This window comes from Akanthomyces muscarius, chromosome 6 (genome assembly GCF_028009165.1).
Source record: "Akanthomyces muscarius strain Ve6 chromosome 6, whole genome shotgun sequence".
Classification (NCBI taxonomy): Eukaryota; Fungi; Ascomycota; class Sordariomycetes; order Hypocreales; family Cordycipitaceae; genus Akanthomyces; species Akanthomyces muscarius.
In genome coordinates, this window is record NC_079246.1 from 3116924 (window position 1) to 3131135 (window position 14212).

The window sequence follows — 14212 nt, forward strand, 5'->3', positions numbered from 1 at the left end:
GGCAACTTTGTTTTACATTAATTGATTGAACTTGTCATGCTATCCCAACGCCCTAAATGCCGTATCGGCCAAATGCAGTCTAACTCGTAAATGTCAATTCGTAAAGGCATGTAGCCACGAGAACCCCCACGCATCGAGCAGTTTCGCCCTCTAAACTCGCGGAACCCGCTTCATCCATCCGTGCAGCTACCACCTGAGCACCTTTTGCGGGAAAAACTCGTCAATCAGCTCCGTGTAGTACGGCCTGAGCTCCTCGACGCTCGGCACGTCATCGCTCTTGCTGTACAGGTCGTACGGGTTGAACGCCTGCACGGCCTTCATCATGTCCCAGTCCTTGTCGCACATGAGCGCGCGGTACGCGCCCTCGCGGTGCCACGGGTAGAAGGAGTGGTATCTGATCATGGCGAGCGCCTCGTCGGGCAGCGTCGACTGGTCGCGCACCACGTGGTACAGGTACTCGTCGTGGCCCCAGCTCAGCATGACGTTGTCCAGGCCGCAGCCCGCGGCGTAGATGCCCAGCGGCGTCGAGTAGACGGGGTCGCGGCTGTCGGGGTTGGCGGGGAAGGTGGACTCGGCGAGGACGATGCGCTCGTCAAAGGCGCAGCCGACGGGAAAGGTGTCGCCGACGACGTCCCACTGGCCCTGGGTGCCGAGCTCGTCAAAGAAGAGCATCAGCTTGCCGAGGTCGTGGATCAGGCCGGTGACCTGCATCCAGCGGGGCTTGCCGTCGCGGCGGATGGCCTCGGCGGACTGCAGCAGGTGCTCGATCTGGGAGAGGGACGTGTCCGGATCCGACTCGTCGATGAGCGTGTTGAGCTTCTCCATGGCCTCCCAGATGGTGAGCTCCGGGCGGACGCGCGAGGCCGAGTGGAAGCGGTTGCGCGCGGCGAGGTTGTAGGCCACGGTCTGCTTGGCGTGCTGCTCGCGGTAAAAGTTCTTGACGCGGTCGCAGGCCGACTCGTACTGGCGGAACGTGGTCTTGTCCTTGGTGGTGTCGAACTGCGAGGCCGAGTCGTACTTGATGGTGTTGACGTCGTCGATGGCGTCGGACATGTCCTCGAGGGCCTGGCCGGCGGCCTTGGTGACGGCCGGCGGAGGAGATTCTCGCAGCGCAGAAGGTGCCATTTTTGTGAAGTTGAGGATTTAACTTTGGAAAGGTAAAGGTTGTGATGTTGAAAGATGGATGCGTTGGGCTGGTGAAGCAGGTCAAGTGAAGAAACTTATATATTGCAAACGCATCAGCCTCTGCAAACGCAAACCACCCAAAACGGGAATTCTACGTCACTTGGTGCATCAAGGATGATTAACTTACACACGGGGCGGCGGGGATCGTCTCCATCGTGTTGTGAGCCTAGATGCCGGGTGTCATGTAAATTCTCGGCGAGCATTTCCGAAACAGGAGATTCTCACGAAGAGCTAGCGCCGACAGTTTCCTGGAGCTAACGATGGCGCCGCTCAACGCCGGCGCCTGCTGCCGAAATGGGGAACTTCTGTTTTTCTGGAGAAAGATGGGTGGAATTTTTCTAGATCGTTGCTCGCTTGGCGAAATATTAATAAACCCCCACGTCTGCCGTCCGCCCACGTCTGCCGCCTAGGGTCATCATCATCAGCTGTTTTGGAACGGTCGCGGTCGGCGCCGCGCCCGTCACGGCTTTACTTGTGCGCGGTTTCGTCAATCTGAGATGGAGACGCGGGGAGTCCTGCCGCGAAGGGAAGCGGGAGTGTCGCGGGGAGATATCATGCGCGGAAATGAGCGTATCTGCGTGTACCTGACTTGCTTGCCATCTGTGTCGTGGTCGCCGAACGTTGCCAGGCCCGTGGACTCATTGTCTCTAGATGCGGAACGGCAGTCTTTCCGTCCGGAATGTGCTCGTCCAATCACCCTGCATCAATCTCGGAATGGCAATCGTCGTGCGGGCGCATGCAACACCGCACACAAGCGGCACTGCGGTACTTGTACGAATACACGACGTGGCAATCTTGTGTAACTCCGGAAGCAAAGCCGTCATACTATTGGTTTCGATAATGCGCACTACTTCGATTCAAACTGCCCCGTGTATCTTTATGTGAAGAATCTTAGCTGTCACAAAGACAACATTTTCAATATCGCGTCCGTATCATTCCACTCTCGGACTTGGACGGCAGTGGTTTCAATTTTTATTCATTTACTTCAACTAAATACCTGATCATGGCGCAAACTACCCCAGCGTCAGGTGCCTGTGCTCCTCACGGTGGCTAGCTGTGCAGTTGACAGCACAGCCAGTCTCGCAGCAGGCTGCTTCCCATGTATAGACTGTTCGGAATGTGCAGGCTGTTTCTGCGACCCTCCTCGCGTGGCAGCCTTTTGAGCTCCAGACGGTAGAACGCGTTTCACTAAGTAAAGGATAGCAAAATGCGAGGCCAGCCTGCTGTTGGACTTGTGTATGGCCCGCTGGCTAGTGTCTTACCATCAAGTCCTAGTCCACTCTCATGACCAGTTCGAGTGGAACTGACGGCAAGACGACGTGGTATATCTGTTTTGGGGTCGTCAAAACGGAGGTTGCAAGATTCGTGACAAGGTTTCGCAAACATGCAGTCGAATCTCTTGACGAGACTCCGCGCCAGCCTCGTCCTGAGAAGCATACGGGCCGAGAAGCTTCCAGGGCACAATGCAGTGGTACCCATTATCATTTGTATTCTGCGCCATTTCGATAAAGATAGACTTGATGCCTGCAAACGATTGTAATTTGTCGATTCTGCGAATGTTGCCGCAGATGTCTGGTTGCTGCGCAAAGTCCAAAATGCGCGCCGCCACGGCGCCCGCAATCACCGCCGAGAACGATGTTCCGGAGAGAGCTTCCTGCCCGGGAATCATTATGTTCTCTCCTAGAATGGCAAAGCTGTATTTGGCCCTCTCCGACGGGCTCGGATTGAACCTGTGGCTAATGCGAATGGCGGGGTTTGTCGCAAACATACACATGACTTTTTCATGTATGTACAGACGGGCGGGAAAGGCAATGCCGCTCAGATTGCCGTAGTTGGAGGCTGCTGCAAAAACTACAATGTTTTTCGAATTAGCCTGCTCAATTGCCCGCTCCATCTCCTCGTGGGTCTGCTGAAATCCGGACGGGAGGATAATGAGGTCGACTTCCCATTCGCTTACGGCGTGGTTAATGGCCTATAATGTCAGTAAACGTCAATCGTCGAAGAAGAAACAAGCGCGTGTCATACTTTGGCCATGTAATCAGCGGTGCGCTCGCCAGCGGTCGGTCTCTCAAAGACGCGGCCAACGTAGATGGCCGCGCAGTCGCAAACTTGCTGGAACAAGCGCAAAGCTGCCGTCAAGTGTGCAGTATAGCCAGGTGACGCACCCAGATCACTCCCGGTAAAGTCTTCATAGGCAGCTAGAGAGGACCGAAGGTCTTGGTCCACGCCGGTGTCGAGAATGGCCACTCGCACCCGGGAGCCGCTATCAAGTCTCACGCCGCCTTTGTGTCTGAGCACGAAGTTGAGCTTATCAAATTGGGCAAACCAAATAACAGAAGTCAAGCTTGCAGTATTTTCCCGTGCAACAGAAAGTCGAGTCGATGTTTCTGAAAGGCGAAGAGACGAAATCTCTGGCAAACCTGGGTTGGCGTAATTTACTATGTGGACAGAGTTACTGTGGGTAGCCGACCGGCTTTCAGTGTTTGGAAAGTTAATATCGACAGGGCGCATCGAATCTTCGTCCCAAGACTCATACTGCACTTGCAAGGGGGTGACAATGTTTCTGTATATTGCGGTACGCAGAGCATTGATGTCATTTGTCTGCGGCATGAAGCTGTCCGCTTCCAGGCAGGCCTTTATGGCCTGCTTGACTCGTTTGTAGCTATCGAAGCGATGCGATTTCCAAGACACCTCGTTGTTGAAAATGTACCGAGCGGCAAGATGGTCCGTGTTCGCATGCGGTTGTCCATCAATGCTAAAGTGATCACGCTGTCGGAAGACCTCTATGGGCGTGCGAAGCTCAATTTCTATCAACATGATGCCGAGGGCAAGAAGCTCAGGGTAGGGGTGAGTCTGAAACGAGCGTCGGGGTTCGGCAGTCGAGAGAGTTAGATCTGTGGACAGAAAAGGCTCGTCCACGTAAATCCCCCGGGGCATATCTGACCGCCTCTCGAGCATGAAGTGGACAGTATTCTTTGTCCAGCTTCTTCGCATCCACTCCGTCCGAAAAAATTGACAAGAGGCTTTGGCGAGCATGTACGAAAGAACAGCCCTCATCCTCCTTCGGAGCTTCGCCTCAGTCAACACTTGAGCTAGTGATAGACTCGCCTCAGTGATGCAAAAATCCTCAGATAAAGAGCAAAATCCAGTGGAGTATATGGTATTGTTCGCTATTATGAGTCCTAACTGCGAGCATTGACGATTGCTCACTAGCTCGCAAAAGCTTTGGGGCGAGATTGGAGTTCCATTTGGAACTCCAGTGTCAGCGTCGTTGTCCTCGAATGACACGTTACTAGCCATGAATTAGCCCAAAAAAATAGTCTTGCATGTATTGTGGTCGTCTCTCACTTTTTCCGCAAAATGCATATATGCGCATCTTGCCATTGACTCAGTCGGGAGCTGCAACCCTGGTGAGGATGATCTAGGATGAATGCTCTAAATGACACGCTCGATGAGACTGAGTCCGGCTCGCAGCTTTTCTTGAAACGTAAGTTGATAGTCATGGGCGTGGGATCATCCCCTTTTCGGCATAAGCAGTAAGCTGACAGTGTGCGATAGAGGTCTTGAAATTGGCTTTGCCCTCCGCAATGCGCATCGCTAATCCACTCCTGCGATGGCCGCTCCGTGACCATCTCGCTTGGCGTAGTAGCTTTAAGGCTCTTGTCAAATGATTTTAGAATTCTGAGCAGGCGCTCACGTTGGGACTTCCTGAGACTGCTCGTTCCAAAGGTTCTCAATCTCCTCTGCACAGCATCATTTCCCTCCAACAATTGATTCAGGCCTGGATATAGAACAGGGGAGAAGTTCCGTGGCATCCGCGTGTGCGTTTCCGGATAGTTAGCGCTCTATTTTTCTCTCGAATATTAGCTACGGGCGGATTTGCTTGGTGCATTCTCTTCTTCCTGAAACTGCAGTTGCTGGCTCACGGACTTGTTGGCACAACCGCTCTAAGGCGGCTAAAACTTTGAATAGCTGGGAGTTGGTAGTAAGACTTTCTGTCTGGCGTTGGCCAAGATCCCCCAATCTATTAGAAATTGCAGTCAGCTCGGACCCGAGCTGGCCGCAGAATATCTTGATAGCACCCGGCTCTGAGCTGAGCTTGTGGGCGACATGGCGGAGCCGCTGGCAGACCTGGTTGGCGAAGGTCACCACAGCAAGAGCGTTCTGGTCAGATTCATCTGCAGACATCGTACAGAACAGTCACTTCATACGGAAGAAGGGACCAGAGTCAAACCCGGAATTGTGCCATTATTTCACATCTCCGCACCAGAACGCAGTCTATCACGTGCTTGGAGTTGCATTAGTGCGAGGCGTTTCAGGGATTATAGGCTTCCTTAGCAGTTATGGCCGCCGTGAGCCTCTATAAATGTGAAACTCACTGTGGAAAGAAGAGTCATGAACAGTGCCGTTACAGTGTACAGCGATGCAGAATGACTTATCCAGTGTCGGGTTGCACAAGTGGTATGACCCGGATGTTGTGGCACGGCGAGCAGCGTTGTGCGACGCTCCATTCTCAGTGCTCCTGAAAACACTTCTGAGTATTTAGCTGATTAGGGTGGTGAAAAGAGAAGAAACGTGTGGGTTATTTTAATCGTTCTAAACCCCTTTGCTACATCAGAGCGTTTTCTTTGGCGCCCACATAATTACTGAAGCGGCTGGTGACGATCGTCTAGTGGTAGCCATTGCGCTGTGGCTGTGGTGCTTTTCAGTGCTTCATCCTTCATTAAGCTCACCAGAAGCTAGATCAATAACGACATATAGCTAATTAGGGATCCTGACCAATCACAAATAGGGCACCCCCGCCATGATAAATCTGAGGCGTACCACTATTCGCTGGGCGCCAATTTCATCCACTGATCAAGAAACATCTGTACGTGGCTTGGGTCATGACCGTAGCAGGGTACGTTAGTTATTCCGTTGCTAGTTATGCGCGCCGTGGCTTGCCGAGCAAGCCCCTCATGCCGCAGAAAACCCCGCAACTCTCACCTTGAAAGTAAAACGGGAGTTTTCTTCGTTATACACACTCCCCGATGGCGTCAAAATGCTGGTTCGTCCTGCGGCAAACACATTACCCGCCCCCAGAATTTGAGCCGCGGGGATTCGGCGTTGTTAGCGGGCCAATATGCCCTGGACATCTTATTCCTGACTTGCGACATATCGACAACGTTATCAATAGAGGAAAACCTTTACATATCCCACCCAGCATGCCGCTGCATCGGACTGAGGGATGGAATTTGAAGTGGGATCTTGGAACAAAGGCTGGCTCTGGGATCTCGAGCAAATTTACCGTCCCTGTCACTGCAGCTTCTGCTGGACTGACTGTTGGCACAGAGGCCCAGTTGGCATTTCAACAATCAATTCAAAACTACTGGGACTTCGATTCGCTCGAGTGCCGCATCATTCAGCCTACCAGAGGCTACATCGACGACGTTATGGAGAGTGACGATCTTGCTATATATTTCAAGAGGAAAGGGCTCTTAAAATCGTCGTCTCTATTTATGATAACAGGTGTCATCATTGCCCGCGGCGCCAATAATGTGACAGCAATTGAGTCACGAGACAGAAGCATGAATGCATCTCTCGGCGTGTAAGTGAAAAAAAGATTAGAATCGCAATTATTAGCGCAACGCTGATGCCACTTCTAGAGAACTCCCCACCATTGTCAGTTCCACATTGCGCACTGACATCAACCACTCCCAGCATCGCGAATCGTCCGCGCAAAAGTTTACAGACTTTGTTTGGGCGGTTCGGCTGGCCAAGATATCGCGAGGAATGTTTGATCGACAATGGTCACACGAGACTGTTGCGTCTGGTGCCACGTTTAATGTTGATAATGGAATGACGACAGACAGCGAAATTGTAAAGGTGTTGAGGGACAACGGGTTGGAGATACCAATCACAAGTCAATTCAGAACTGGCGGCGACATGTTTGTCATTAGTCAAATCCGAGAGCACTGAACTAACGTTAGTTACTCTATTGAGAGGCTCACTGTTCAAGAAAGCGTAGGCTCCATTTTTATTATTGAAATGGTCGCAAGCCTGATAAGAGGTGGCAAGGGCTGGCACAAAGAGACACTAACGTAGTTATAACGTTAGTGGCTATTGTTGCTATAAAGAAAAAAGAAATGACAATAAGAATGCACCGTCACTGAAGCAACTGTTCGCCGCTTCCACCTAGAATCAGACATTTATATTTACATCTTGTATAGGTAATTTCTTAAGATTCTCACAGACTTCTGAAAGAACCTTCATTAAACCATTTAATAGCTAAATATCTATATTTTCTCCTTAAAGTCACTGAAAGACTTATTTTGTGCCGCTGTGAAAGAAAACTATATCTTTTAGTTACAGTGGTGAGTAGGCCTGTACGCACGAAAAAAGAAGCGGCGAACAGTTGTTTCAGTGACATGTGCACGTGAACGATGCACTATGCTATGCTTAAAAAAAAGACGAAAGGAAACAAATTGTTATTCAGTTATATTTTAGTCTTGATAAAAGTACACACGTTACCTGCGTAAGTGGAAACCATTCAGCAAGTTCAGCCGTCACGTGGTGGCAGGATGTGTTGTGGTAGAGAGGGGGGCAGGGGTTATAGTAGTGAAGTGCTAATAACACACGGTGGTCACACCTCAAACTCATTTGAATATTGCAAACAACGCAAGTGTTGGTCAGCTCCCTACTTCTGACGCTACTGTGCCTGGCGTTTGAAGACATTGAGTGCCATGTCGAGTTCGACAATATACGAGTGCTCCCAAAAATGTCGACATCTATTACGACAGTGCATTGTATTAGCAGCTGCGACCGAGAGCAGAGACTGGTTCGAATGTAGGCAGGCCGACTTTAATGTGTGGGCTTCGAGCGTTCAAGCCTTCACGACTGGCAGATCGTCGTTCGATTATAGACTTCGGGAAAGACAAGATGTGCGCGGCACTGTATGCGATCTCCTCGGAGGCCTCGCTCAGACTCTCGAGCTTCATTTAGCAGCGAAAGGTGACACGCAACGTCAACCTGAAATCCAAGACAATCGTCAAAACCTGTTAGAGACCTATGAGGATGATATTGACATTAGTTTCTCGGACTTTTCCGAGGAGAGTTCCACATCCTATGCGTCTTCTGACGCGTCAAATGAGGCAATTTCTCAGTATGCCTCTAGTATTATCGCGATGCTTGAGCAGCTTGTACGACTATCCAATTCCATACGTCGGTCTGCCATCAAACTTCGACAAGAACGGGCCGACTCACTACTCAAAATTGACGAGTACAGAGAGTTTCAAAGTGTTCTGAAGCTTATTATCTTGAAAGACAGATTGATGCATGGCACTTCAATGACGTCAGCGGAACGGATGGAGCAGTTCAATCAGCAAGATCTCACTCCTGTACAACACAGGCTAATTCACGCAAATGTTCTGAGGGAAAATCGAATTCGGATTACGATGAAGTCGAAACCTTCATTCACGTGGTCGCCGCAGGAAACTTTGGCTCGTGAATTGCCGGGGATTGTCCCAATCCCGGAGATCAAACCTCAACCTACAGCATCAGAAGTGCTACTCGGAACTAATGTCAAAACTGAAAAGATGATACGAGAGGCCACAAGCACCCGATCTCTCTCTATGGTACGAACAGCAACCGAAATCGGAAGCCAGTTCAATCTGGAGGTCGCCATGGCAAAGCAGAGGACCCCCTCAATTGTGACGCGGGCAACGCGCATCGCGACCAGTCAATACTATCCCAGTTGTCCCATTGGTCGCAACGGCGAATCAATTCGATGCCCATATTGTGCGGAACCTCTGCCTAAAGAACTCACCACAGATGTAACAAGGTGGAGGTATATTTTGGTTTGGTCGGAGTCTTTGTGACGTTGAAAGCTGACCAACCTGCAGGGGCCACGTGGCGAGCGACTTGATACCATATACCTGTGTATATGACGATTGCACTGTTCCTTACAGAATGTATGCAACGTCCGACGAACTTTTAGCCCATATGAATGACCAGCACCCTTGCGATTATTGGGTCTGCAGTATATGCTACATGGAGCATCTACCATCGTATAGTTTCAAAACCGCAGAGGGATGGGGTCATCACATGGAGGCACTTCACAAACAAGAACTGCCATCGAATCAACTTCCGTTGCTGAGTGAAACCAGCAAAAGGACGGGGCTGCAAGATGTGCTTTGCCCTCTATGTTTCGAGACAGACGATAACCACGAGCCCAACTTTGAGCACATTGCAGCACATGTGCACTCATTCTCCATTTTCGCTCTTACATGGAACGTAGATGAAGAGGCCACGGATATCTCATCTGCTTACAAGGCGCAACAAGATACCCAGGACTGGGATTCAGGCAGCTCTAGAAGTTCTGACGATGACATGGCCCAACAGCAAGGGTCGACTGAACTGCACCCTAAGCAATCTGCCGGTCTGGCACCTTTGGATAAGCACTCACCAATACGGCTCATTGTTGGCATTGATTTTGGAACTACTCATTCTGGGGTAGCGTATTACTTTCCTGACTCGCGAGATAAAAAGCTCAAAGTGATCAACGAGTGGCCCGGTACGTCGCATAATTCCTCTCTTGGACGTGAACTGACTGTCTGCCAGGCACCCTGCTTGAAGTGCCCAAGATCCCGACAACTGTCAGGTACGACAAAGATGACGCAGAGAAGTTCGAATGGGGAGCTTCAATAAAAGCCTCCGATGGAACTTTCAGTGGAGTAAAGCTGCTCCTAAACCCGAGTCAAAAGCTTCCCTGGCATGTTGCGCGCACTGATGTCAAGGCAGCCTTGAGGTTGCTGCCGCTTTCCAAGACTCCCAAGGACGTTGCGGCGGACTTTTTGCGCGCAATGGTATTGCACGCCGTGTCGCAAATTGAAAGAAGGGTAACTCAAGCTGTTTTCGATTTGTTGCGGCCTGAATACATTCTTTCAGGTACTAATAACACTCTTCCTACTATGAAACATACGCTAATGAACAGATCAGTACCTGCGGTGTGGTCCGATGCCGCGAAAGATTCGACCCTGGAGGTGCAGTGCAACTCCTGCCCTTGGCAACATGATACTGCTAGTCAAAAATACGGCTTGAAAGTACCCTGCTGATCATAAATTCAGGTCGCAAAAGCAGCCGGCATCACTCCGCTCACCTTGATCAAAGAGCCCGAAGCAGCGGCTTTGTACTTAATCAGACGCCTGGACGTCTTTCTCGATCCACGCGATGCCATTGTAATCTGTGATACCGGCGGAGGCACGGTGAATTTGACTTCCTATGAGATCGAACAGATCGAGCCTAGGCTTGAATTGAAAGAGGTCGTTCCTGGCTTAGGTACTTCCCAATGCGTCCGCACCAAAGAGTCTACTGACGCAGTCTCGTAGGAGTCATGATCGGATCTATGGATTTGAATCGACGATTTAAAGTGGCCGTGGAAGAATTACTCCCCGATGATAAGTGGCAAGCACTAAAGAATAGCAGGGGCATGATTAAGGCCAGCCAGCAGTTCGAGAACCATATCAAACGCGTATTTACAGGAGATATGGACGAGGAACATTACGTATGCTTCCCCGGTGCTACCTTTGAAGATAATGAAGACAAAGGCTTGGTGGGAAATGAATGGAAAATGACAGGGTAAGAACTGAGCTCTTTTCCGCTGCATACATCCGCCTAATCGCAACGCAGGGAGGACGTCAAAGCTATCTTTGACCCTTTCATAGGTAGCATACTGGATCTGATCAAGGCTCAAGTGCATGGCGTTCAACTCAAGGGAAAAATCGTGAAAGTGCGTACGAAGACTCCGTGCTCAGAATCGTTTTACAGCTAATAATTAAGGCCATCTTTTTGGTCGGCGGCTTCGGAGAAAACGAATATTTCCGAAGGGAAGTTGTGAGGGCTCATGCAGATATCAGAATCGTGCAGCCGGACGACGCTTGGATGGCTGTGGCCAAGTATGTACTCCTTTAGGCCTTTGGCCTGGCATGAGGATATTGGGTCGCGTGAATATGCTAACACTGTGGTGCAGAGGCGCAGTATTATCAAGAATGCCAGATGATGCAGTCATCACCAGTTTCTTAGCGAGGCGCCATTATGGAGTGGAATTCGGCTCAACCTTTGGCTCGGGGGTCGACCTGGAGGAAGCTACTTCTCACGACGATTCCACAGACGAGATGATGGCTAGTCGAGTAAGTCAAGCCCGTAGCTACGAATCTTCGTGCTTCAGCGTTTAATTCTTGTAGATGTCATGGCATATCAACATCGGCGACAGCATCAAAAGTGGCCAAAAAGTACGAATTCCACTATCCAGAGCCCTTCCTCAGGACTATGGACCTTCCGATACAATATTTCAAGAGATTCTTTATGAATGCCAGGACGAGTAAGTGGCAATCTTTCTCTCAGTACTTGTTGACTTGCTAAAGCAGCAGCAGGGTTGCGCCGACACACAGATCAAAGAGCTCGACGATCCAGCCGTGCTGCATGCTAGTCTTCGACATTGGCAACGTACCCACCTCAGAATTTATCAGAAAACCTGCAATGCCAAGCCAGACTCACTTCTCGAGCCAAGCTGGCCTACCCATCGAAACAGTCTCTCACGCGGGCAGTGGCAAGCCATAGTAAGTGCAGAGGGGACCACACAGACTTGACTGCAGCTAATAAAGGAACACTTAGCTGGCTGGTGTTATATGACTTGGTAATATCATTTGAAACTGGATTCATGGCCTTTTCAATGGAGATGGAAGGCCAGATGTTCGGGTCCGTCGAGGCGCATTTTAATGACCAGTTATAGCGACCTAAGATTCGATTCAGTTCGACATTGCATGTCCAGTCGACTTTGTGTTTTTTAAATCATGAGTTCAAAATTAATCCTCAAACTCTGACAATTCCACCTTCTCCTTAAGTATGCTATGGAAAAACTAAAATAACAATAGTAGTAATAATTTAATAATTAAAACTCAATAATATACCTGATCAGTATAGCTTAGAGTTTGAGTTACCATCATATCCCTCCCTAGAAACTAACCTACTATACGCACAAGATAGACTAGCTAAGCTGTACACCTGAAGCTTTCTATGTTAGTAGTTGTTCCACTTATTTCACTTCAGTTGGGCAACAAGATGTTGAGCGCCTTCTTTTTGAACACTAGAGGTGCGTCCATATTGCGTATGAGCCCTACCCAGTCCCGGTCCCGCATTAGTACAGACATGATCACCCTCGGCACAAATGTTCAGCGCCTTTCCACTGCTGACCCAATGCTGAGATAGCCCGATGGACGGATTGAGATAAAGCAAATCCCCGTGGTCCCCTCGAGTTGAGTCACCTCCCGTTGCATTCACAGTCGTCGACTGGTTCGCTACCTGGTACGGGTTGCCAGTAAGAAGCAAAGCCTCTATAGCATTCTCAGCAGGAGTACCTGTCAAATCTTTGACCGCTGTCAGGATAACACCAGCGCCTTGAGAATATCCCAAGACGGCGTATTTCTGATCAGGGCATGCTTCAAGGCCATTGTGAATGTAGTTCTTGACGTCTTGAACACCGATCGAAGTGGAGTTGTCCGCGGTTGAGGCCGGATAAACAACATCATACTCAATACCGCCTTTGACATTCTTCAGTGTGGTAGCGATCATGCCTTTGAAGGCAATGGATGGCCCCTGCGTCTCGGTAGTGCCTCTTGCCGAGACAATGACATATTTGTGACAGTCGTCCCTAGCTGCAATCACCGCTGCTGTAGAGGTACTGACAATGAGAGCAGCGAAAAGAAGCGTTTCGAAGAACATTGTGGACTCGTGTTGAGGTAAGAACTGAGGAAATTATTGGTCAGGCAAAGAAAAATGGTTGATTTAGGTTATAGAGATTATAGAGCGGACATCGGCCAATATTTATATTCAAACGGACATTCGTTCCGCCTGTAACGATACTACTGTGTGCTTGGGCTAAACTGATCATTCTTGACATAACACTCGATTTCTAAGGGCAGTTGCCATTCGACATGGTAGAAGACTACTGCAGAAGCGACACGTTTTCCGACGGCTGGTCTAGGCCATACACCGTGATGAGCTTTGCATTACCACTCCAGCCGTTTATTGTATTGTACTACCGAGCTCAACTGCCGCTATGCCACGCGTAGGCTAAAGTGGGTTGATTCAACCGAGTACTCCGACTACACTAGGTACAAAACAATGCCCATTCTCTTTCTTACTCTTAGTAGACTCATTCGGCTTCGGAAAACAAAGGATGGGAGGGGCAGGGAAGGGTGGCCGTGTACGTTGTATGTCACGGGACACTTTGACTTGACGGTGAATCGATATCAAAGTTGCAATACAGACATCGTCATGCTCCTTTTGAGAGGTAAAGAAAAGTATATTGCCTACTATACAGTCAGTTCAATATGTGCTGTGGGCAAAGTGTCGTATTACTTTGTTTACTTGGCATTGCCCTTTCTAAGCGAGGTCATGTGTAAGGAACTATCGTATGATTGAGCACAAAGAATAACAAGACAAAGGACTTACTACTTCAGTGGCCATCTAAGTGCCGTGCCGTGGTTAAAAATTGGAGTTTGGTCAGTAATATGGTGGCAAAGCAAAGGGTCTCAGTGGAGTCTTCTTTTAGTTCCGACTAGTAATCAGTTGCCACATGGTTTCTATTTCATATAGTAGCGTCTGCCTGCTCGGTCTATTCCTACCTTCCGCAATAGGTATCTGCGATGGCTTCTAAGCACCATCTGCTGACTATTTCCATCTCTTGCGTTGATCCGCCGGATATTGCGTATAGCGCTAAAACACATGCAAGCACGATGGTACAGGCCAATCTGTGCGTAAAGTCTAAAGTATATGGACGAGCTAGCAAATGCGTGCGCTTCTCGACTTGTTAGTATTGACGCCTTGCCTAATGGAGAGAAAGTTATCGCCAGGCCTATTTTCGGCGAATTAAAAGGCCTATTTTCGGCAAATTAAATAAAGAATCGAGAGTAATAGTAAGGACGTTAGAGCTACTAAAACTCTCGAGATTCTTTCTCCGACCGATCCCAGCGAAAGTAGGCACATGCTA

At 49.5% G+C, this 14212-nt stretch overlaps 5 protein-coding genes across 5 annotated transcripts; 2 read left to right on the forward strand and 3 right to left on the reverse strand.

The window, feature by feature from the left end:
* Positions 1-186: 186 nt before the first annotated feature.
* LMH87_001104 (uncharacterized protein) lies at positions 187-1125 on the reverse strand (the record flags this gene model as incomplete). Its single annotated transcript, XM_056199126.1, has 1 exon — positions 187-1125. The coding sequence occupies one exon, from the start codon at positions 1123-1125 to the stop codon at positions 187-189; it is 939 nt and encodes a 312-aa protein (XP_056056004.1).
* Positions 1126-2456: 1331 nt separating this feature from the next.
* LMH87_001105 (uncharacterized protein) lies at positions 2457-5696 on the reverse strand (the record flags this gene model as incomplete). Its single annotated transcript, XM_056199127.1, has 9 exons — positions 2457-2513; positions 2570-3157; positions 3211-4038; positions 4396-4477; positions 4534-4659; positions 4732-5030; positions 5116-5316; positions 5453-5473; positions 5565-5696. 9 exons carry the CDS (start codon positions 5694-5696, stop codon positions 2457-2459), a joined length of 2334 nt encoding a protein of 777 aa, XP_056056005.1.
* A 693-nt stretch (positions 5697-6389) lies between these two features.
* Positions 6390-7456, forward strand: LMH87_001106 (uncharacterized protein; the record flags this gene model as incomplete). Its single annotated transcript, XM_056199128.1, has 4 exons — positions 6390-6772; positions 6831-7123; positions 7364-7394; positions 7453-7456. The coding sequence occupies 4 exons, from the start codon at positions 6390-6392 to the stop codon at positions 7454-7456; spliced, it is 711 nt and encodes a 236-aa protein (XP_056056006.1).
* Positions 7457-7907: 451 nt separating this feature from the next.
* On the forward strand, positions 7908-11953 carry LMH87_001107 (uncharacterized protein; the record flags this gene model as incomplete). The annotated part of the gene is made up of 13 exons (XM_056199130.1): positions 7908-9010; positions 9066-9134; positions 9330-9736; positions 9784-10110; positions 10162-10205; positions 10290-10500; positions 10551-10800; positions 10852-10951; positions 11002-11117; positions 11192-11351; positions 11406-11542; positions 11595-11780; positions 11836-11953. 13 exons carry the CDS (start codon positions 7908-7910, stop codon positions 11951-11953), a joined length of 3228 nt encoding a protein of 1075 aa, XP_056056007.1.
* A 308-nt stretch (positions 11954-12261) lies between these two features.
* LMH87_001108 (uncharacterized protein) lies at positions 12262-12942 on the reverse strand (the record flags this gene model as incomplete). Its single annotated transcript, XM_056199131.1, has 1 exon — positions 12262-12942. The coding sequence occupies one exon, from the start codon at positions 12940-12942 to the stop codon at positions 12262-12264; it is 681 nt and encodes a 226-aa protein (XP_056056008.1).
* Positions 12943-14212: the final 1270 nt, after the last annotated feature.